At 36.2% G+C, this 25,888-nt stretch overlaps 1 protein-coding gene across 4 annotated transcripts; it reads right to left on the bottom strand.

Annotated features, from left to right (window-relative positions):
* Positions 1-434: 434 nt before the first annotated feature.
* On the bottom strand, positions 435-25,867 carry LOC140168149 (1-aminocyclopropane-1-carboxylate synthase-like protein 1). 4 transcript variants are annotated; one of them, XM_072191465.1, is made up of 14 exons: positions 25,676-25,867; positions 16,771-16,927; positions 14,511-14,570; positions 13,421-13,558; positions 12,233-12,299; positions 11,259-11,356; positions 10,251-10,328; positions 9,010-9,110; positions 8,021-8,162; positions 7,068-7,209; positions 5,412-5,554; positions 3,623-3,776; positions 2,319-2,449; positions 435-1,145 (listed from the first exon to the last, which is right to left on the bottom strand). In XM_072191465.1, the coding sequence occupies exons 2-14, from the start codon at positions 16,909-16,911 to the stop codon at positions 984-986; spliced, it is 1,557 nt and encodes a 518-aa protein (XP_072047566.1). In that variant the 5' UTR covers positions 16,912-16,927; positions 25,676-25,867; the 3' UTR covers positions 435-983. The 4 variants fall into 4 exon arrangements, with proteins under 4 accessions (XP_072047566.1, XP_072047564.1, XP_072047563.1 ...); XM_072191463.1 differs by having other exon boundaries at positions 436-1,145; positions 25,631-25,867; XM_072191462.1 differs by having other exon boundaries at positions 436-1,145; positions 16,771-16,924; positions 25,631-25,867.
* Between the last annotated feature and the right edge of the window lie 21 nt (positions 25,868-25,888).

Here is a 25,888-nt window from a genome sequence, read left to right as displayed (position 1 = left end):
ATGGGCCAAAAACATAATTTTGCATGTTTTTATTACAATTGCAATCACAAGTTTAGACTTGGGACAAGCTACTTTTTAGCCCAGCTTAAGCATTTTGTTTGAGCCTGGTTCCATGAAGCCACAAAGTATGTTTCCACACAAAGCGACCATTTCAACAAATCCATCAATTTGTATTGTCAATTATTAGAAACCACAGAGCAACCATTTAAGGTTGGTCTGAACCCTGGAATTATGGAAACTTTCGGGCCTCATAACTTCTAAATTAAAAAAAATGAAAAAACGGGTCCTAGATATTTTGATCTAGTTTTTAAAAATTAATAAAAAAAAAAAATTGGCCCAAGAATTTTTTTTGTTAGGATGCACGAAAAGAAGTGGGCCAAAACCGTTATTTTTTTAGATTTTGGGCCAAAATGGCATTTTGGCCCAAATTTGACCTCACAGATGAACTTATCAAGTCTTTGCCATTCTAAATATGTATACTTTTATATACTTTAGACCAACAATTTAGAAGTTATGAGGCCGAAAGTTTCCATAATTCCAGGGTTCAGACCAACCTTAAACAAATCAACCAACTTGTATTGCCAATTATTAGAAACCACAGCTTAGAAAACAATAAAACACATATAAAACTATGTGTGTAGACATAAGACAATGAATAAAAGAAAAACCCTGTTCTACAGGCGGACGGACCTTTCAAGTAGGGTCGGTTGCGCATTTAAAAAAAAAGTCTGGAGGCTAAAATGACCCTAAAATATCACCAAAATCTGAAAAATCATGTTTTAATGGAGGAGCAGTACTCACAAATACAGCACCCAAAGTCTTGATTTTTACAGGGTATGATAGTTTAAGAAATCACATTACAATCATGTAAAAATATTCTGTAAAACATTGAGGGCGTCCTCCTCATCAAATGTAAGTCCAATAACAACTGATTCTATTAGTCAAGCTTTGCTTTTTTCCTTCGTCCAATCAGATTCTCTGAATTATTTATCTCCACCATCAATTTCTTGCATAAAAGCTTTAAAGGTTTCAGGATTGGTGGATTTCCATTGGTCGGTCGTATTTTCTTTCAGCCAATCAGAGTCCTTGATTTGAACATGAAGCTGGGATAGTAGACCTTCCAGGGATGAATCACCAGTTTTCACCTGTTGTCAAAAATAGAGGTAATTGATAAAATAAGGTCAGAAATCTTATAATAAAGCTACGTACATTGGGCTATCCCAGTTGAAATCCATATACCCCCATGCCATGGAAGACATGACCTGAATCTTCCAAACATGGAGTGTGAATATCAAATGGGGTTACCCGGTGGCTCCATTTGAAATCTACACTCCCTGTGTGGGACATTAAGGTCATGTCTTCCATAGAGGGTGTATGGATTTGTAATGGCAGAGCCAAAGATGGTGGTGTGAGATTGGGATTTTTGTCCTGTATAAAATAAATATGTAGTAATTTTACAAGTTCCTATTTTGTTTCCACAGCCCATTTCTTCTTCTTCATAAGGTTCAGTAGCATACTCAATCTTATACCCCGTTTACATTGGGCAAAAGTCGTAATCAACTTAAGCTGCATTTTGAATTACGACAGCAGATTAATTCATTTGGTGGGTGTTTACACTACATCGGATATATTCGATTCCAAATTCGCATTTACGAATATCGAATTCGTTTGTTACCAGTGGTTACGGCAGGTGAATACGAATTCAACAACGTGTTTGTTTACATTAATGAATGACGACTTATTCGAATTCACTTCAAATGAATGATGATACAAGTCATCATTGGAATTACGACTTTTGAATTACGATTAATTACAACTGTACCTGTTTACACTTATGATACGAATTTTAGTGAATTCGATTACGACTTTCGCCCAATGTAAATGGGGTATTTTTGTACGTTTCACCAACTTTTCAACATCAGAAGTTTTTTATACACATAACATTATGTCCATTGCATGTTCTTAGTGTCTATTTGTTTGTTCAGTTTTTAAATGTTTCAATTGTCTTTACAGCTTTGGTTTCAGTGTCCAGTTAATTTGTTCTTGGTATTATACATATACACTTGGTTAGAGAGGAAATTGGGTGAGCAATTTTTCCTGAGGTACTGACTACTGGCCTATGACCTATTCTATATGCTTCTAGATTTATTTTTATTCAGATCTCAGTTAGACTCAAACACAATCCAAAAGGTCTGATTTAACAGTGGTTTTCATTCTTTCCATCACAATTCCACCTGAAAATATTTTTTCAAGGGGGACAGTCTGCCCCCCCCCCCTTCTGCCTGCCCCTGATTTGAAGTTCCTATGATATCACTTACCACAGCTGCATCTGCTCCTTTATCTCCTGTACTACCATTCAATGCCAGTGGTTGGGCTGCACCATTAACAGCACCCTCATGATGTGGTTGAGATCCTATTGCTCGTATCACTTCTGTGATTCTTTCCATTCCTGTCAAAAAGTATGCAAGTTTGAGAGTAATGGTGTTAGTAGAGGTTGTAACCCTGGAGAACCTGTTTCAGTATGGTAATGAATATTCCCTTTATTAATAAACCTCTTCCCTTGTTTGTATGTTAGGCTGGCAGGTAAGCATCATTAATTGATCTCGTACAATGGTATGTCATGTGTTGTTTGTACTGTTTACCCCAACTGTTCATATCCATAAGTACCAGACTTGAGTCCTGTTTATCAGGGGCAGTCTGTGTAGCTCAGTGGTTAGATTGCTCGCCCCATAAGCAAGAGGTCTGGGGTTCCATTCCTAGCACAGGCTGGTACGTCAAAGAGTTTTTTCTCTGGTTTATCTGCCTATGCATGTTATGTTTCCATTGTAATTTCATGTTTAATTGTGCTAATGTGCGATGCGTGATTCTTCTTTCCCTTGTATAATGTCATTTTCACTAAGTTTTATGAAAATACAACAATCTTTACATATTTGACCTCAGATGACCTCCAATGTTTAAGCACCTTATGAAGCTATTCCCAAGATGACATTATGCCCCTACTGTCATGGCAAAGGGGAGTGTTTATGTACTCTCTTCTCCTGATTCCAGAAAAATACAGCACTAATTTTTTTGGAATTAAAAATGATATTATCTTGTTTTACCAAATGAAACATAGCTAAATCCTAATACTTAAGTTAGTTCTAACTGGCAATAAAAGTCCAATTTTAACATTTTTGCAATTTGAGGGAAAATTGAACAAAAACATGCAATTTTGCATGTTTTCTTACAATTGTAGACACAAACTTCTAAGACTAGGCACAAGTCTAAGCATTAAAAATCTTGAGTGTAGTTCATAATTTTAATATTTTATGTTATATTTGATAATTGGTTATAAATAAGATTAGAAAATGTGTTTTCCAAAAATTAGAATGCATAACTTGAAATTAGTCTTTATACAAGTCTTTGGTCTTGATTGCCACATCATACATAAAATGCATGTTTTTGGCCCTTATTTCCAAAATTTGGCCAAAAATTAAAATTTGCCTTTCATTACCAGTTAGAAACAACTAAAGGATTAGGATTGGGCTCTGCATGTTTCACTTGGCAAACATGGAAATATTTTTCAATCCCCAAAAGATTATTGCTGTATTTTTCTGGAATACGGAGTAGTACTTTTACTTACCCTTTTTTACATCTTGTTGATTTCTAGAGAAAATAATTCGGAACCATCCAGGCTCATTACCATAGAATGCCACAGATGGAGTGATGTATACTTTGTTAGCAAGGAAACGCTCCAATAACTCTTTTTCTGCCTCAAATGTGTTGGTTGACAAGTACTGTAGAAGTGAGAGTCAAATGTGAGAATACATGCATTAATTAGAATTCCTTTCATCTCAATTGGTATTGACATTGGTGCATATTCAATGGTTGGAGTAAAAAAACCTAATCCAGCGAACTCTCATAAAACTAAGTCCAGTTGCTTGGATTATAGTTCCAAATATTAATATTAGCTACTACCTGGGGTCTGTTTCACAAAGCCTTACGGTTAATCTTACAAATGATTTGAAATTACTTGGTACTCTAGGTCGGTGAACATGAGTAAGATTTAATCTTTCCCTAGAGAAGTCCTTTTCAGATGGCTGAGCTTTCAGAACTCTAGCGAGTGCCATCTTCAGAGCAACTAAATAAACATGATGAGTCACCTTATATAGGGGAACTGTCAATAGGACATGTCAAAATGATTGACATAAAGTGTAAAGATGGGGATGTCAAAATGACACTCATTGACACTTCCTGTCAATCATTTTGTGGTGCATCATCAATCATGTTTATTTAATTGCTCTGAAGATGGCACTCGCTAGAGTTCCGAAAGCTCAGCCCTCTGACAAGGACTTCTCTGGGGAAAGATTAAATCTTACTCAGTCTTACAATTGATTTACCACACATAATCCCCTATTAAATTTATTGCAAGATCCAGAGACCCATTTCAGTTTTGTGAAACAGGCTCCTGCATGCATGATAATCTTCAGAAACCTAATCCAGCAGAACGTATACAAGCTTGTATTAAGGATGGTTTTTCTGCACACTTGTGTTGTCTATATGTCCATTTTACCTCTATCTTCAAGTTGCATAAAGGATACACACTGCATGGGCTCAGGGGCTGTTATTAAGCAATATATTACTAGTGTCCGCCGACTATGTGTATGCAACATTCAGCAAGGGACCAAGGAACAGGCTATGATAGGGGTTAAAGGGCTATTATCCCCTTTTAAAAATGTCATCATCCCAAAAAAATACTATTATGGTTTGTTATCCGATTTTCAAAATATTTTCTTGATGGCCCCATCTATTGCTATTGCCATTTGGTCTAATACCATTTTGTCTAATTCCCGTTTAGTCTATATTCAATTGGTCTATTACCAGACAGGCTAATTACCAATTATTCTAATAATCATATAGTCTAATGTCCATTTAGTCTAATATTGTTTGGTCTAATAACTGGTATGTCTACTAACCATGCAGTCTACTAACCATTTGGTCTAATATTTTTAATAACCATTTGGTCTAATACCCATTTGGTCTAATAACTGTTAGGTCTAATACTCATATGGTCTAATAACCAGTTAGTCTAATACCATTTTGTCTATTTATTAATAAACTATGCTTGTAAGACTAAATGGTTTGTAGACCAAATGAGTATTAGACCAAATGGCTATTAGACCTATTGGTTATAGACCAAATGGGTATTAGACTAAATGGTTGTTAGACTAAATGGTTTTAGACTTATTGGTTATTAGACTAAATGGTTATAGGACCAAATGGTTAAAGGACCAAATGATTATTGGACATAGTGGATATAGACTTAATGGGTTTAGACGAAATAGATGTAGACGAAATGGATATTAGACCAAATGGCAAATCCCCTAGTTACATCTCAGTGGTTTGATTGTATTTTTCAAATGAAGACGTACCTTTCTAAAATCTGCCCACACAAAGAGACCAGCTGATCTGCATAAATATGGTATGTTGAACTCATCTAGAGAGTCTGTTACACATTGGTGGGATTCTGACAGCTTCTGCTGGCATGTTGGAAGGTACTTCTTACACACAAAATCTATAAGGAAATATATTATAAATTATATTGAATTGAAAAGTTTTCCCCCATTTACAAATACCTGTTCAACCTTATAAAAATATCAGTACATTTCTTAACCCCATAAAAACTACCTGCCGATTGGCCAAAATGAATATTGTGTCCAGTTTTGAGCCAATCAAGAAGGGTATTAATAAGATAATCTGCAAATGCAAGTTTGACCATAAATAGTTTAAAGCCTAATCATAATTGGCAATTGAAATGAGTATTTAAAGTTATCAACCAATCAGAAATGCTGTTAGATGACAAGAAGTGTCCAGGGGGTTAAAAGTGGTTAGTCTGATTTTATCATATTGTGTTTTCTACCTTGCATGGAGGCCCATTAACCAAACAGCCTTATTGGGCTATTCATGTTGCTTTTTGCTTCATTTTTCTTATTGTTGTTGTGTTTTTATGTATATTGTTTCATGCGCTGTGATCACCTGAAATGGCGCTTTATAAAAGCCTGTGTATTATTATTATTATTATTATTATTCCAGTTAAAATCCACACTACCCCTGTGGAAGATTTTGGAAATATCTTCCACAGGGGGAGTATGTTTTTCAAATGTAGTTGGTCAGGGTTAATCATTTTGAAACCCATCCTTCCCCTGTATTATGGCTTTACCTTTATCTTCCACAACTGGAGTGAGTATTTCAAATGGAAGTTACCCAAGTGTCTAATCTAATTTGAAAACTTATACTTCCTCTGTGGAAGACTTAAGCTTAATCTTCCACAGGGGTAGTGTGGATTTCAAATGGAATAGCCAATTTCAAAAGTAAACTATACTGTGTCGTCCTATATTCTCTTGTCTCTAAAAGTTTACAAATTAATTACATTGATACTTGTTAAATTTAAATTATATTATTTAAATTTTTCATTTTCTTACATTGGTGTCTTTATTTTACTTATTATTACTATTATCAAATATGATGCAGTACACATAACATTCTAGTCATATAAGATATCATATTTGTTACTCTGGGAATTTTATATGAGAAAATGCATTTGTGAATCAATTATTTTGAATTTGAACTTGCCAGTTAGTACTAACTTTTGGCAAAAAAATGGTATTACTTTTTAATCCTAAAAAAAATATTGCTGTATTTTGCTGTAATAGGGACTACATTGCCCGTTTCAAAATAGTATCTTTTTAATAGGATGCAATGGAATTTGCAAGCCACTGATAACACTTTTGCAATAGATTAGGCCTAAAAAAATTGTTTGATTGGCGTAACCCAACCTACCCTAAAATTAGGCCCGACCCTAACTTTTTTTCTTTTTTTTTGCCCCCAAAAAATAATAAAATTTAAAAAAATAAATAAAAATAAATATATTTGAAAAAAAAAGTTCCAAAGCCTTTATCAAACAAAAAAAAAAAAGAATCCCGACCTACCTACCCTAATTTTTTTTTTTTTATGTTACGCCAATCAAACATTTTTTTAGGCCTTATGGGAATGGGAAGTACTTCAATCATCCTGTGGTCTGCCCCTACCTTTATCTCTTAACATCTTAGCCAGTAGATACTGGATATATGCAGCTGATTGCTGGAAACATAACATGTACTTGCAGATCTCAATTAGCTCTTGATTCCATGTATAGATGCATCCAACACGCAGGGCTGACAAGGAAAAATCCTGGCAATGAATAGTTGACAAATCACAAATAAATTTTTAGGTTTTTCCATTTTTTGAGGGGGAGGGGCAGTGGCCAAGCATGAATCACATGATTTTATTTTAAACAAACTCATATTGGCCATAAAAATGAATAAAATTAGCCATCACTCAACACGGGATATTCCAAATTCCCAGGCACTGAAATTGTCTGGTGCAATGATGTCCCAGTTATACAATGAAGGCTAGCGACAATTGAGCACAAATAACCATTACGTCATTGCACTCGAAAATTTCGGTGCAGGAATTTTGAATATCACATGTTGAGAGCCGGCTGGTTTTATTCATTTTCATGGTCAATATGGGGGGAGGGGCAGTGGCCAAACACGAATCACATGATTTTATTTTAAACAAACTCATATTGGCCATAAAAAGGAAAAAAGTAGCCGTCTCTCACGATATAATTTGTATTATATTGTGAATTTCAACAAATCTAAATTATTTAATATCATCAGGACATTCCTTGTATTCAGAATTCAATTCGATATGTCTGATGTGCTCTCATGTCTAAAAAAATACTCTCTAAATGTTCATAACAGAGCCCTTAACCCCATGAGAACTACCTGCCAATTGGCCAAAAAGAAGTTTTCATTTTCAATTGGCCCAATCAGCAACATTGTTAGAATAATTTCACTACGAAAAAACATTTGAGTGAATTATTTGCAAAGTTCCATTCTGATTGGTGATTAAAGTGAAAATAATCGGAAGGCAATGTTAGATTGGCAGGTAGTGCTCATGGGGTTAAGAGTCAGAGTCATTGTTCATTGTACTATACCTTGCTGAATGAATAGATGAAATGAGTCCTCTGGGGATCTGGTAGTTCACTCATTTTCAATCTGAATACACTGAAGTGTTCGACATCTTTATTGAATACAGTCAGCATGTACACTTCATCCATGATAACATGAAGAGAATGTCTGAAATGACACAAGTAACATCAATAGGTCAGAGGTCATGGAGGTTCAAGTCAACAGGGAGCAGTGTGGGCCCTCTTAACATCGGCTTTATCCGCCCTATCCCTAACCCACTTCATTTTTGCTATTACCTGGGGCCCCTGAACCCTTGGGGCCCATGGACTTCGTCCACCCTGTCCACCCGCTTGCTATGCCTCTAGTTCAAGTATTCCCTATACAATGTATACATGCCATACATGCTGCACTGTCCCAAATAATTAGTATGGTGGGGGCATTAATAACTGACTCATTAGTGAATAAAGATTCATGTAACTAGGGTCTTTTCAGGATCAAAGCACTTGTACTGTATGTATGTTGAGTAGGGTACCAGTTTCAAAAACAAGAAATTTGAGGAAAATGGTAATTTGATCAGTAAATAAATCATGTATATTAAGGGTCCTAAGACAGAACAAAGTTTTGCAATTAAGCCTAATCATATATGTGGTGTGATCAAGCAGTCTGAAATCGGACATATTCAATTTCCAGTTTCTTATAGGATTGTAAATGTGAACAGTATTTGCAAAGAACCAATTCAAAAGATGTGAGCAGTTAAAAGAGTTTCTAAAACAATGGAAACAAAAGGAAATACTTCCTTTGTTTAGCAATATCTCAAAATCAATATTTCTGACATCCGACTGATTTTGCTTGATCAAATCATATATTATGCTTACTGATTTCATACTGTCATGCTGCTCAGGCTTGCCGCTGAGCAGCGTGACAAGGTGATGCACGCACATTGCAAGCAAATGGACACAATCAAGGCTTATCATTGGTTGATACATCATGAAAGTGTCCAAGGGGCATAACTCACCTTTTGCAAAACATCAGTATGTCCTGAATCTGTTGTTTTGTCAACATATCTCCCGTTGGATTATGGGGGTTCACAACAATCAAGGCTCGGATGTTAACATTCTGTAAGAAAAGAAATTTTGTGCAACTATATGATTTTAATGGTTGTTACTAAAAACACTGAATACCAAAAAAATTGTATTAAACACAACACAGGAGTCACAACTGATTGCAAAATTGAAGCAAAATGTTCCATTTGCAATCTTTAAAACATGCACAATTTTACATCAATAACCAAGTGCCAACAAATTACTGAAACTGTGTGATCACTGGAAAATCTATGACATTTTTAAGGAGGTGGTGGTATCAGAGCAGAGGAGATATACCCTTCCCAGAATCCTTTACAACATGATATATCACCTCACATCATCAATTGACACTCTCATTCAGGCCCGTACGCAGGGGGGTGCGGGGGTCTGATGCACCACCCCCCCAAAAAAAAATTGGAAAAGTATACAAAAAGTCCCAAAATTTCAGAATTTCTGAGCGTAGCGAGCAAAAAAAAGGTTTTTTATGCTTTTTTGGACAAAATCGCTCTACCCCCTTGGAAAAAAGTCCACTTTTAAAAAATCAGCACCCCCCAAATGAAATCCTGCGTACAGGCCTGCTCCCATTACTTTATATATGTTCCCTTTCTTTCCATCTTGAGAAATGACTGGTTAAACATGGGCCGATAGTCAAGAAATTAACATATTTTGCAAGATCTGAATAATGTTCTGTTCATTGAGGTACAATTTGTCACTATCAACTCATGTTGCACTAGATAGTAGATCAGCACAGGAAATTGAAATGGGAGAAATGCATTATGGGGAGTGTAAGGTATCTTCTCTGGTATCAGAGTATCAAGTATCGCCCAACACTAAATTATATGTTTTACCCACAGAGGAGTAAGATAGACAGAGCGCGTACCACCAGTCAAAGTCCCCGTGTATTGTATGCTACCAGTTCTCGCATATTCATGAGGGCCGATTGTTCGATCGTGCTGTGTCTAACAATCACGCCAGCGCAGCGTGCCTTCGCGATAGACGCGATAGAGCGTTGCTATGCTTTTCGCGACACGCAATAGACCATGAAAATACGCGGTAATTGCGTAGCAGTCTCGCCTGTCGCATTTCATGGAACAATCGGCCCTCATTATCGGATGAGGCGGAGACTTTGACTGGTGGTACGCGCTCTGTCTATCTTACTCCTCTGTGGTTTTACCTGTTCTTTAGCTTCTTTAAGTGCAGCTTCCAATTTAGCAATAGTAAGTTGAAATGGGGAAGTGTCACCTGGCCCAACCTGTGGGGTAAAATGATACAACATTTAAACATTTGACTGATATTGGAAATATTGTATATAACAAGTTTATGTTAGCTACGGATTGTATTTCTTTGTTCTTAGTGTAAGAGACAAACATACAATCAAGAAATATTATTTCCATAGTTTAGAAACACTTTTTTATTTTAATATTTTGTGAAAAATAAGTACTTGAATTGCCACAAATATTTCTGAAAATTTGAAACTAAAAGCTTGATTAGTTTTTGAGATATATACATTTTTAAAGTGGAAAAATTAAATATCGCAGCATGAAAAAACAATAGAATACATAAGAAATATCACAGGTTGAAAAACAATAAAATACATAAGAGATTCTAATTCACGAAGTTACATTTTTGACCATAACTTTTGAACGGAAACTCCGATTAATAAACTGGCAGATTCTAAAATTAGAAGTGTTCAGTATGGAAGTACCATTATAGTTATGCCATTATGATATGTTGCATTCAATAATATAAGCTTACGTATACTTTACTTTTACTGTCACAAATATAATTATATAAACTTTTTCATAACCATTTTATACTGGTATTTTGATGTAATAAATATCAGTATAATTTCGAGTTAAACTGAATGCATTCATCATGAATAATAACATATTTTTATTTATCAAAAATCGACTATGGCATAGTCTACTGGTTACCATTTCATGGAAGTTGCCATAAAAATATAAAATCTCATCCTTAATTGGGCTGTTCCAGTTGAAATACACACACCTACACACACACACACATAATAGAAGACATGTCCTTCATCTTCCACACAGGAATTTCAAACAAATTTACCTGCATGTGTGACTCAATTTGAAATCTACACTCCCTGTGTGGAAGATTAAGGTCATGTTTTCCATAGGGGGTGTATGGATTTCAACTAGAATAGCCCAATACATACCTGACTTGAGAGATGAAAAGGAAAGATGTTGACTTGTGCTCTCATTCCAAAGTTTGCCTTGATAGCACCATAGTATGGAGTAGGACACAAAATGGCATCTGTGTTGAAAAAAGAGCAATTAATGATAGAAATGGTTAAAGAATGATGCTCTAATCATTCAGTTTTCTAATAATATGTAATTTAAGGTATATAGTTGAATATAAATTGTGTCCTTAAGTGAGTGGCTCAAGGTATAGAACCAATTGAATAAACCAATGAGAACATGTTGGCGGATATTTCTAAGTGTCAGAGAGACAGGTCTCTAGTTCAATTCCACAAACATTCATACCTATCACATGTTTTATTGCATTAAGATGCGAATTGCCCCATGGAGGCCTCCTGGTGGACAGAATTTATTCAAATGAGGATGAGTGCTGTCTTATTGCAAAGGATTTTATAAGTTGTTACATACATGGTACGTCCAGTGGCGGGCGCCACGGGGGGTTGGCATGGGGAAGTCAAAACTCTTACCCCCAGCTGGCCCCCAGAAAAAACCCAAAATTAAGACAATTTCCACTTTTTGCGGTAATTTTGTGGAAAATTGGTTGATTTTGCCCCGAAATTCACTTTGCCCCCCAAATCTTGGCGCCGCCACTGGGTACGTCCTAATAAAACTGGCACAGATGCACAGATGAATGTAGCACTAGTAATAATGTGAGTTAGGTAATTAGATATAGTGTGTCTTGTCTCAAGTTGAGAGTAACACCATGTTGGATTTTGCAGTGGCTGATTATAATCAGTGCGTTTATGCGGTTCGTCACCAGCATACGGCCAAATCATCCTTCTACGTATGTGTAAACACCTCGCAGGATTCGGTTACCAAGCACAACTCGAATCTGACACTGTGAAATCCAACATGGTGTTCCTCTTAACTTGAGACGAGTGGATTCACTAGACATTTATTGGTTATATTATAAAGCTGCCTATCAACATACCATTAGGTTCAGCAAGACAAAACCCCAAAGCCTCCATGCATGTGTCTCCTCCATTCATTACAATGACCTACAGGTGGTAACAAAGCAATGTATACAGTTTAGAAAACAGTATTAGGCAAACATCTAACTAACTGATTGTAGTAGTTTTAACTTTGTCATCAAGGTGTTTTATTAAGGGATCTAAAATGAGCGTTTATTGCGTTTCGATAGTATTTTTTGTGGCACATGAGAGCACCTCAGACCTATCGAATTGTATTCTGATTACGAAACATGTCTTTCTGATATCAAATAATTTTCATTTTTTGAAAATCACAATATAATACAAATTTTATGACAAATTATAAAATTTGATATTTTTCAATTTTGATATATAACAGTCCTCGAAGTAAATTATATAAATCTAATGATATATTTTAAAGTGTATGTAGCAGGGAGGAAAAGCCGACGGTCAATTGAAATTTTGACCTTTCATATTGAAGATATGGATTTTTTCCCAAAAGACCTAATTTTTTTGGTGTTTTGGGAAAAAAATCCATATCTTCAATACTGAAAAAAGGTCAAAATTTTCAATTGATCGTCGGCTTTTCAACCCACCTACATACACTTTAAGTATAAATCATCAGATTTATAAAGTTTACTTCAAGTACTGTTAAATATCAAAATATCAATTTTAATGATTTGCCATAAAATGTGTATTAAATTGCTAATTTCAAAATTCAAAATTATTTGATATCAGAATGACATTCTTCGTATTCAGAATGCAATTCGATATGTCTGATGTGCTCTAATGTCCCAAAATAAATACTGTCCAAACGTTCATACCCCAGCCCTTAAGCTAATACTTCAGCTTTGTTTCTATAAAATCGGTGGTTTATAGGCAAAGATATGGTCAATTGAGTAAAGTAGTCCTAAATAGCTTGGGCCACTTCATGTTTTCATGTAGCAAAAGTGACTGAAGTTTGAACTGTTGGGGTAATCCAGAATTGAGACCTATGCCCCTCCCATAGTTTCAAATACCTGCATATGCCACTGCTGACCATCTTTTCAATGTTGTTACCCCATGTGATGTCCTCATTTCAGCACTTTCTTTTAATTCACTTGTCTGCCCAATGCCTGGTCACAACGTGGCCGGATATTAGAGTGAGGTTGGAATGTACTTTACATCAAAACCATTTGGCATATATTTACCTGTTCTGGGTTTAGTGGTTCTGCTGCTTTTGTGTGTTCTGTCAAAAACTCGGCTAATGCTTCACGTAATTCATACACACCAAGATAGTTGTTGTACGTTATCATTGAGTTTTCCCATTGAAAATTAATGCTATTAAACTGAATCAAATTAAAAAGAATATATAGGCATTAAGAAATATTACGGAATTAAGAAAGATAGGAAATGATAACATGCAATGTTACTTTTGCTACTAATGCTACACATTAGAAAATCTGAAAAAACTATCATATTAGACCTAATTAGTATCTCCAAGGTTTTTTAAAAGGAGTGTATATTTTGAAGTGGACACTTTCCATGCAAAATAAATATTGATATTCACAATACCTAGAAATTGGTAAAATTGGTACATTGGAAACTGTAAACCAATGTCACAATCATTTAAACTTAATGCCTGGATGTTTTTTCCTGTGATTGTTTGAACTGTTACCATTATCATGGGCAGTAGTACCAGGGTAGCAAGAGTGGCAATTGCTACCACACAAATATATTGGATACAAAGAAATATGCACATACCGTATTGTTTGTATAAACACTCCTCCTTTCTATATAAATGCCCCCCTCCAATTTTCAATGCAAAATGGCCAAAAAATACAAACATTTCCATGCCACATCATGTAAGCTTAAAACTTGCATTAGTGACAATTGCTAAATTGCATGGACAAAACCTATGACTCAAACTTTCATCCAGTTCATTGCCTAATTATGGTAGAATTTCACTAATTTCATCAGATTATTGTTTGATATGCATTTATGGATGTAATTTTGTTGCACTATTACTGCAAAAATACCATATTCCACAGGGTTTCATGTGTGTGCTGCCATCTTAAATTTGAGCCCAGAAGATCCTTTAGAAGTTTGTCATCGATTAAGAAGTTTTTTTCACTGAAAATTCACTTCTAATAAATACCCCCCCCTTGGAAAAATGCAACATGCCCAGGGTGTTATTACAAACAATACGGTACATAGTTAAGAGCAGGAAAGTTCTTAAGAGTAAATAAATATAATTACGATTCATGAATCGGGTCAGCTATCTTTAAATTGATTACTTACCCAATCTTTCATCACATCATGCATGACATAATTTTCTGACACTCCCATATTGATGATTCCCTATAGAAATGAAAAAGTTTTTTTGGTAAAATTAATCATTGAAAATACAAATGTCCAGTTTTGAAAATATCAAGGGTTTATTTCGCTCAAAACGTTGATATCAGGAGAGGACTTAACTCAGGGGCTAATATGCATTCTGGTGCATTTTATGCAACTTTGCAGAGTTTGTATTAATTTTTGTATTCTGATCAACATTTTTTAAACATAATACCATTTTATTGATCAGTAAACCAGCTGTGTACTTTCAGTGAGCTGCAGCTAGTTAAAAAAAAGTCAATTCAATTAAGTGGATTGACATTGTAAATTAAAACCTACCCTTCTAAATATTTCCAAACATATTCTTTTCTGTTTAACATTTTACAGAGATTGTAATTATATGAAATTGTATTCATTTTTACATTCTGTTTAACATTTTTTTTAAACATAATACTGTTAATGTGACATTAATGACCCAGGTGTGTACTTTCAGTGAGCTGCAGCCAAGTAAAAATAATGACAAATCAATTAAATGGATTTATATTTTAAATCAACCCTACCCTTTTAAATAACTCCAATTTCTTTTCTGATTAACATAATTTTATAAAACATAATACCATTAATTGAATCGGGTGTGTACTTCTATCAAGCTGTAGCAAAGTTCAAAAAATGACAATAAAAATTGTGTCCCATGCATTTTTAAAATCTATATTTTAAGCAGATATTTAGCTACGGCAGAAAAAAGTCACATCACAAAATAATGTGAATGGTGGTTTAATGAGCCAGTTTTCCTTACAATTTTATGCCAACATCTGAAAAAAAAAAAAAGATATAGACCTCTTTGTAACCAATTAAAATAGTTTTAGAGCCTCGTAATTAGAGGCATATAATTTCTTCTTCTTCTTAATTCTTCTTCCAAATTAGTGTCAACTGAACGCCATTGATGAAGGCTCAGACACGGAGTGTGAGCAGCAACATGCTAACTACATTACTCTTAACTTGTTTATAGGGTTTCCTTAAATCAGACATGCCACTCAATTTCACTCAAAATTCCTGAAACTGGTGAGAAAAACCTGAGAAAGCATGTTAATGCAGGCCAAAAGCCCCAAAATAGGCTGAAAATAAATACAAAGAAAAGAAAAGTGGCATCTCTGTTTAGCTGCTGGTAATGGAGCTTTGACTTGGACGGTGGTACCTATGGGATCATTATTTTTCAGTGAAAGCCTTAATACCATAAACGTTCGCTTAAAGCAATATTATAACATTATCATACAAAATAGATTAGCAATTCTTTGACATAAAATGTTAGTTTTTAGATGTCAGATATATCCCCTTTTATTTTTGAGCCGAACAACTACGGCAAAGCAAAGAAAATTGGAATTTACTACCAGTGCGTATGTCGCCAATACGTACCACTCCTTCGGTCATGTTATGGTACGACCCTTTGTTGTGTAGATCACCGTCACATACGCTGTGTACGTACTGTGTGTTGTGAACATCGTGTATGCGTTCGACTAATAATTCCATCGTAATAATAAGACGCCGGTTCCGGCGCTTTATTCAAAATCTCGGATTTTAACAAAACTACAGCACCTAGAGTCTTGATTTTTGCAGGGTATATTGGTTTAATAAAGTACAATATAATCGTGAATTTTAAAAAATCAGTGAGGGCGTCCTCAACAGCAAATGTTATAATATGGCTTTAATGGCGCACCTGGGCTCCTTTGCCTTGGGGTAAATTTCATGTACATATAGAGAGCTCCCTCCTCTAAAAATCCCAGCAAGAATTAAGGGTACGTACCCTTATTTTCTGGTGGGATTTTTATGGGAGGGCACTTTTAGTTTGTGTCTAAAATTCCAGTTATGTCAAGGGAGCCCATAGCGAACGTTTACAGTATACTAATGAGCATTTTTGCCTAAATTTGACCTCACAGATAAATTCATCAAGTACTTATTATATACCATACTTTAGACCAACAATTTAGTAGTTATGGGGCCCAAAAGTTTCTGTTATTCCAGGGTTAATACCACCCTTTTTAAAGCATAACCTGCACATACATGTATATGGACTACTGATTTGCACTATCCCTTTACCAGTCTTGTCGCTAAAAACAAGTTGAACTGTAACATATACATGTAAACACATGCTATACATCAATTTATCCTCTTCAGACATAAAATCTCTTCCTATCAATCTTGAGCTGTAACTATACCCGGTACATACCTGTGGTCTTTTTTCAGGATCATAGGGGTCCTCAAGGCATCGAATGAATCCATTTGTCATGGCATTATCAGCACCTGATATCCCACATGCCCTCTCTGATAATAGTCTCTCATCACCGCCACTGTGTGAGCTGGTAGCCATTGTCTTCAACAAACTACTGTATAAACAAAAATCTACTGATATTACTTGTTCCCAGGCAGTGCTGTAGCCAGGCTTTTTTGTGGGGTGTGGATTTTCCAAATGCAGACCTTTTAAAGAGAAATTTTCATCATATCTTGATATGTGATGATACACAATCCAAACCTACAGTTAGAGTCACATTATCATTGGGCTATTCCATTTAAAATCCACACCGCCCTGAGGAAGATTTAGCTAAAATCTACCACAGTGGGAGTATGAGTTTTGAATAGAATAGATAATTGGGTAACTTCCATTTAAAATACTCACTCCAGTTGTTTAAGATATTACCGTAACCACTCGGGTATAAGCCCACCCCCCTAGATGGCAGATTTCACTTAAAAAATGGGGGTGGGCTTATAACCAGGGAAGGGCTAGTGCTTGAATTTAAAAATAAGAACGATCACCCCCATTTGTATATGCCCAATGTACCAGTAATTTTCTATCTTTTATGTCAACTTCTTAAAATTATAAGTGTGGAATGTTAATTATCAACTGATATTTTTTATACTTGTTCTTAAATGTGAGAGCAAAGCATTGATTTGATTTAAGAACTTGGCCAAAATTTAGTACTGGGCTTGTACCTGAGTGCACCCTTGTTCCCAGAATGTTTTGATAAATAGGGGGTTGGCTTATAGCCGAAGGTGGGCTTATACCCGGGTGGTTACGGTAATAGGTAAATTTAATCATAAGGCCAAGTAACATAACATGTACATATCATCCCCACACTCACCAATTTTTGGAGATTTTTAAATCTTTTTGTTATTTTTCCTATTTGCGTCCTACTTTGTTTCTAAAATTGTTGTGATGAAAATACATGTTAAGAAGTTCTTAGCTATCATATAAACACACTGCAAACACTTTCTTCAAGCTAGGGGTAGAGCTTTGGGGAAATAACAAAAATATTAGGGGCCTCCCTGATTTTATGATGTGTTGACAAATACTTTAAAATTGCAATTTTACACAGAAATGAATGGTAAAAAAATAACATAATAACAAATAATAATGACCTCCCTCACTGATATGTGACCCCTCAGCACAACTGAGCCCGGATGTCGCCAGTGCCACTATTGAGATATGCTCCATCGAACTTAACAATAAACAATAGGAAACAAAGGATTTATTGACTGTTTTATTGATTTTTTACTACTTAAATGTCAAGTACTATAGACATGATATACATCATTTTAAAGCTAATTTCAAGCAGAATATTTTGGTTGAATATCTCAAAAAATGATGATTGGCGACTTCAGGGCTCAGTTGTTCTGAGGGGTGACATATTTGAAAAAGTCCGGATGATATACATGTATTTTTTTTACTTCGCCTAATACAGGGGGAGTATGGATTTCAAACTGATTAACCCTGAAAAAAACATTTGAAAAACATACTCCCCCTGAGGAAGATATTTACAAAATCTTCCACAGGGGTAGTGTGGATTTCAACTGGAATAGCCCATTATCATAATATCAAATTTTATGTCAAATGTATGGAATAACACTATGAATTTTTTACACTGAAAATCACACTGAAAATGACAGGGTAACACTGAAAATCATCAGAACAAAAGAAATTGTTAGACTGAAATTGTTTTCAGTGGTATTTCAGTGTATTTTTCAGTGGTATATCAAGTGGTTATTGTCTGCTATAATGAGCAATGATCCAGGGCACTAATTTCCATAACAATAAAACAGGCTAGCTCATTTCAGTGTGATTAAATCCATTTCAGTGGGATTAAATCCATTTCAGTGGGATTAATGACTGGCCAATGATTTTCAGAGGAGTTTCAGTCCATTTTTCAGTGTGGTTGGACAATGGTTATTTGCATACAGAATAACAAAAGAACTATTTCAGTGTTATTTTCAGTGGTGCTGTTCATTGTGTTAAATTTTCAGTGTCCATTACAGATATCAGTGTGATTTTCAGTGTAAAAATTTCATAGTGTAATAAATGGGTCAATCTACTTTGGAAGAGGTGAAACACAATTAAGACTGCTGAAGAGAAATATTATACAAATACCGTATTTCCTCGAATAGTCGCTCCCTTTCAAATAAACGCCCACCAGCAGTTTTTGTGATGAAAATAACCCTCAAACTAACGCCCCCTCTGAACAAAGGGCCCAATGTTTTTTACTGCAATACTACAAAATTCACCTGAAAAGTTCATGAAAACAGTGCGTAAAATCTCATAAAACTTTTTCAATGGCTGTGACTGAGTAGCCATCAGAGTCTACTCGTAAACCCGGAAGTCATTGATCCTAAGTTCATAGTTTGTCATTTCAGCGCAAATGCCCCCTTTTGGAAAATGTAACGCCCCGAGGGCGTTTAATTGAGGAAATATGGTATTGACTGCTATGAGGAGCATGGTTAAAATTATAGATCCAAGGTGATCTCAAAACCATGCTATGACCCGAGGTGCTATTAATTTTAACCATGTCCCAAATATAAAGCAGTCAATATTTATTTTATGTACAAAATGGATGTACATGGATGTTGCAATTGCGCATGCATAGACTCACACAGGTCAATAGTTCGTTTCCATGACCGGGCGTAGTTCATTTTGAGGGCTAATTCAATGACTGCACCAACTCTTAACATAATAAAGACATAATGGACATGATATGACAGTTCGTATGTTGGCTTGCTCGAGAAGTTGAGCCATAAATTTGCTAACCGATAGCTTCACATTCGAGGCTAAAGATCATTGCATTCAAAATCTAGTCGGATTCGCTGAAGCATGACACCACATAAAGCAATGGAAGTTCAGAAGTAAGCACAGCCGATCACAATGGGAAATCGCATAAAAAATGTTTATCAAATTGCACTTCAACAAAATTTTAGACTGTTACACTACAACTGACTCATCAAAATAACTTTCATCCAAATTTCAACATTAACACAATAAATAACATCCATTGCAAAAAAATGTCAACGCTGTCCAACAGAAAATGATCAATGGCGCCTGTTGAATAACAACATGGACGCTCGTCGTCCGGATAAATAACATTTTTTGTCAGTAAATACACATGATTTTCAAGTTACTTTTCACGTCAAAAGTGGACACTTGGTATATGGAAGAGATTGATATATTTTTGGAGGAAATCTTGCTTCAAATTCCTTGTAATTTGACCGAAAACCACCGATAGTGACTGGCTCGTTGTGGCGGGATGTACAAACAACACTACAGTACACGCACCCAGTACACGTTCTTCAAGGCCGTCCTATACAAAACACGTATTCATCAGATAGTACAGGTGAGATCGTTTTAATTTTTATCTCTCTATACCAATCCATGTTATTTGCAATACCAATCGTCTACCAATCCATGTTAAGATACACCCGTGGATGGCTCAACCAATTCTTGGAGTATTATAGTCTTCTAAAAAGCACGTTTTCAACAGATAATTGAGGTAGGATCGTTTGTAATTTTGTATAGCAGTTCCAAATACATCATGGGAAGGATCACAAATTTACAACACTGTGTTGTGTTAGCCTCACTGGGCATACTAGCCTTTTGGTTGTCATCTACCCAAGATACTACGTACCATAACTGTAGTTATTTGAACAAACAATCATGGCATCGCCAACAAACAATGAACGGAAATCACAGTGACTTGAACTTGTATGGATGTCAACAACATATGAACAAAAACTGTACTCTTTTGTACTTGAACAGCAAATTGCTGTGTAGTAGTAGTACTAAGAACCATGTAAAGTTACCAATGAGTTATTTGTCAACTATATCCGGCCCTCTTTTCATCATCAATCAGCGTATAGAAATGTTTCCTCATGTAAGGAACAAATATAGGCCTACGTGTATAGATTCAAATCTAGAGTTTTTGCGGCATTCGCTGATCAATTGCCTCTCCACATTATGTCCAAGTTTCATCAATCAAAGGCCAAGTCTTTGTATTATATCCATGTCCATACCACTGAAGAGCTCAAATTCCAGATTCGTTAATTGGAATTTGCAAATCAATCAGAAACCTGTGATAAAGCGAATCTTCTTGATGTTGTTTCTGATGATATCTGGTGATATACAATGCAATCCAGGACCTAATACTCCTCAATGCTCAATATGTTCGAGCAATATCGAGTCTGAAAATACATCATTACAATGTTATGAGTGCCATAAATGGACTCATGCTAATTGCGAAGGAGGAGTCTTTCTCACCAATCAATCCCTAACAGGTAAAATGACTTATTGGGAGTGTCCAGCCTGCTGTCTCCCAAATGTCTCAAACTCCTTATTTACTATTTCTGACTTTGAACTGTCAAATGTGTTTTCAAACTTAGATGATTCAATGGATAGCTCCAGTATATTCATAGCGGACGAGATGATAACATCTAGCCCTAAACCACCAAATACTAGAGCCAAAAAAGATCAAGGTACAAACACAAAACCAAAATCTATCAAAGTAATGTTGGTTAATTGCAGAAGTCTTAAAAGCGAAAAGAAAGCAACATGATTTCTTAGATCTTGTTGAAACCCACAGGCCTGATGTAATATGTGGGCAGGAGTCTCACATTGATGCTTCGCTTTTCCTCTTCTGAAGTATTTCCATCGGGTTACACTATCTCGCCGAAAGATCGAGATGTGCATGGTGGGGGTGTTTTTGTAGCAATTACAGATCAGCTCGTATCAACAACCGAATATACCCTTGATTCCAAAAGTGAAATCATTTGGTGTAAAATCAGTATAGTTGGAAGTAAACCATTGTATATAGGGTCTTTTTATAGGCCAACTAATGACAGACTTGAGCCCTTAAATGAGCTTAATGAATCTCTTAGCAAGTTATCACAAAATGGTGGTCTGCCAAATGTAATTTTGCGGGTGATTTTAATTGTCCCAGCATAGACTGGGATGATCATATTGTATTACCTAATCCTCAATATGGCTATGCTGTCAATAGGTTGTTACTAGATACAGTGAACGAGCATGGATTACATCAACATGTTCATGAACCGACTCGCTTAGATAATATATTGGATCTTCTATTTACCACTAACCCTGACCATTGTATATAGGGTCTTTTTATAGGCCAACTAATGACAGACTTGAGCCCTTAAATGAGCTTAATGAATCTCTTAGCAAGTTATCACAAAATGGTGGTCTGCCAAATGTAATTCTTGCGGGTGATTTTAATTGTCCCAGCATAGACTGGGATGATCATATTGTATTACCTAATCCTCAATATGGCTATGCTGTCAATAGGTTGTTACTAGATACAGTGAACGAGCATGGATTACATCAACATGTTCATGAACCGACTCGCTTAGATAATATATTGGATCTTCTATTTACCACTAACCCTGATCTTGTGGAAAAAGTAACTGTCTCCCCTGGTATGAGTGATCACTCTGTTGTAACAGCCACAGTTAATATCAAGGCTAAGTTAAGCAGGAAACCTCCTCGTAAAATTTTCATTTTTAGGAAAATGAACGTCGAAGGTATCAAGAACGATGCAAAGGTTTTTCAGGATAGTTTTTACAATCTGCGTCTGAAAATACACGCCCTGCCAGTGACAATTGGGTGCTGTTCAAATCACATATCAATGAGTTGCTAACTACTCATGTGCCTCAGAAAGTAGTTAAGCAGAGATGGGACGTTCCTGGATGACGCAACCAATTCGTAGACTCATCCGTAAAAAGAAAAGGGTATACAATGCTTATAAGAGTCATAAAACAGCCAAACTTGGGAGAAGTTCACAAAGCTTAGAAAGACCGTGCAGACAGAATTAAAGCATTCCAAAAATGACTATTTAATGGGTCTTCTTGAAGACAACAATCAAGAAAACTCAAAACCATCTGTCAACAAAAAATTCTGGGGACATGTAAAAAACCTTAAACGTGATGGCACAGGCGTTGCTACACTTCAGGTTGATGGCAAAGAAATGGTGAGTGGGAAAGATAAGGCAAATGCTCTTAGTAATCAGTACTGTAGTGTATTTACCACAGAAAATCTGTCTTTTATACCAACTGTAGCAGGTGACCCTATACCTACCATAGATGATCTCAGTGTAGATACCGAGGGAGTTGAAAAATTGCTTCATAATATAGATCCAAAGAAAGCAAGTGGCCCTGATGGTGTTCCGTCTGCGATCTTGAAAGAGTTAAGCAAAGAACTCGCACCAATCATGAGTCACATTTTTCAACAATCCCTTGATACAGGTGATGTTCCTGCCGATTGGCTCATAGCAAATATAACAGCTATTTTTAAGAAAGGTGACAAGAGTATCCCTGCCAACTATAGACCTGTGTCGTTGACATCAGTATCTTGTAAATTATTCGAGCACATTCTATTTTCTCATATTATGTCACACCTGGAGAAATTCCAAATATTATCCACCTTCCAGCACGGATTCAGAGCACAGCACTCTTGTGAGTCACAACTTGTCATCACTGTGGAAGACTTGGCTAAAAATCTTGACAGCAAACTCCAAACTGACATGTTAATATTAGACTTCCAAAAAGCTTTTGACACCGTTCCCCCACCAGCGATTAATCCAGAAACTTGATTTTTATGGTATACGTGGCACCATCTTGAATTGGATTAAAAAATGGCTAACGACCCGAACACAACGGGTCGTTGTGGATGGAGAATGTTCAATACCAACTTCCGTCAAGTCTGGTGTACCTCAGGGAACGGTGTTGGGACCCTTGATGTTTTTAATTTACATTAATGATATAGCAAAGAACCTTGATAGTTCCACGCAGATACGCCTCTTTGCAGACGACTGCTTGTTGTATAGGTCAATAACATCTGAGCATGACTCACTGGCCCTGCAGAAAGATCTCAATTCACTTGTTGAATGGTCTGACAAGTGGCAAATGTCATTTAATACACGTAAATGTAAGACATTGCGTGTAACTACAAAGAAAATCCTATCATTTATACATATAGCATGGGCACTGATAACCTGGAAACCGATCTCATCACCCATATCTGGGGGTTGAAATCAGTAGTAATCTAAAGTGGCCAAATCATATCAATAATATTACTGTTAAAGCCAACAATGCCCTATGGTTTACTCGCAGAAATCTCTGGAGGTGCCCAAAGCACGTAAAACAGCAAATGTACTTCGATTGGTAAGACCAAGACCTTCAGTTTGCTTGCGCTGTATGGGACCCCCATAATGTGTCCGACATCCAACGAATTGAGGCAATACAGCGCAGGGCAGCTCGGTTTGTATCCAACAATTACCGGAGAACCGAGGGTACGGTCACTGGTATCCTTCAAAATCTAGAGTGGCCTTCCTTGAGCAGCTTAAGAAGACAACATAGATTAACAACAATGTATAAAATTCAAAATGGTGAAATTGCAATACCCATTCCTGAATATGTTCAAGCACAGACAGTTAAAACTCGTCAATACCATCCCCAAAGGTTTAGAGTTATGACACCTCACATAAACACCTACAAATATAGTTTCTTCCCCCGGACAATCATAGAATGGAACGCCCTACCTCCTTCCGTGTATATTGCCAAATCAGTTGACTGCTTCAAGAGTTGTATTAATAATATGTAATTTAATGGTTTTTTTCTTCAGTTTTGTATATAGCCATGTTGTATTCAACTGGCGCCTTTGATCACCTCAACTAGATATTGCTTTCATGCAACTTTGTTGAGTATTTATGTAGATGTAGAAAACGATAACAACATACTCTGGCATCGAATACATAACTATCATGTGCAAATTCGAAACAAGAGTTCTTGAGTAAATCAAAATCATTTGATGACCAAGTTTGAATCATGTACACGATCGTCTCCATCTGAGTAGCAGTTTTAGACAATAGCTAAGGATTACTGGGGCACAGGTTACCTTTCGAGTCTTTTTTCCCAGGGTCTTTTCAAGACCACTGAAGCCTTTCCTTTCCTTTTCTGTACTTCCTGTAGCAGCTCATTTGAGCTAAACTGGAAGTCCTCTGGAACTTTGAGGAAGTGATTATACAGATATGAGTACCGGAGATGGTCCCCCTTCTCTTTTCGAATAGCTCTGACACTTAACATGCACAGGATTTGACTCTTCCTGTACACGGGACCACCAGCTTTACGCGACTTTCCGATTCACAAGACACCACGTATACACTACGTATATCTGCATGTCCTACGTAGTGTACAAATGTATGGGGGCAAGAAGAAATTCAACAATTATATTCTATCACTGCTTCGAAGCAGAGCCTGCTTCACACTTTCAGAGAAAATATCACTGATACACAAACCTCACAACTGAACATAATTGCAGGATTCCAGACCTTCTAGGAACATTTTGGGATAGGTTAATGAATTCTCACCAAAGGCAAGCCCAAGGCTCGAACCCACGCAGATCGTATTATCCCGGCCGACAGCTCAGCGCCTTAGCTCGGCCATCTCGCCCTCGTCTTGGTCATGGATACTTGCGTGAATTGAAAGATTTGTCTATTGCGAAAATAGAATGTCAACCAAAAAAGGTACAATACACAAATTTTGTATAGGCTACCTTTTAATCCAACACTAAACAGCCAAACTTGGCTAAACAGCCTCCTCCTCTTCTTGATAAGTGTGTGTGTACGTACCTGCGCTGCGATGACGAATGGCTGCAGGTAGAATAAATATACCCCTATAATTATGTAGTTTCTGTAGTCTAATAATACAGACAGCTTTTTAGTTAAAATTAGTAACTTTTATAAGCTTAATTTTAAGCTTACCTATTTTTGTACACTAACACTGACCCAGGAGGTCAGGAAACTGACCTATTATATCTCTGTTCACAAAATCGGCCCACGACCACGTGTAAAAAATATCTTGACCGTTTTAAAACATCTAGTGCACGTGCCTCATGGACAGTGCATCCCAGGCAATGTGTTCATGATCACGTCACATATAGTTACTTAATTTAGGCTTATCGACCACATCAGATAAATGATAATTGATATGACAACAATTTCGTTTCATTGCGCATGATT

Source organism: Amphiura filiformis, chromosome 13 (assembly GCF_039555335.1).
Source record: "Amphiura filiformis chromosome 13, Afil_fr2py, whole genome shotgun sequence".
Lineage (NCBI taxonomy): Eukaryota > Metazoa > Echinodermata > Ophiuroidea > Amphilepidida > Amphiuridae > Amphiura > Amphiura filiformis.
Note: the sequence above shows the minus strand (reverse complement) of the source record. Positions and strands in the feature narration are given on the sequence as shown.

Coding starts and splice junctions, on each gene's coding strand:
- LOC140168149 (XM_072191465.1), bottom strand. CDS start 16,911: ATGGCTACCAGCTCACACAGTGGCGGTGATGAGAGACTATTATCAGAG. Junction 13,559..14,510: donor ATGATGTGATGAAAGATTGG/GTAAGTAATCAA, acceptor AATTTGATTCAG/TTTAATAGCATTAATTTTCA. Junction 2,450..3,622: donor TCAACAAGATGTAAAAAAGG/GTAAGTAAAAGT, acceptor ACTTTTTGACAG/GAATGGAAAGAATCACAGAA.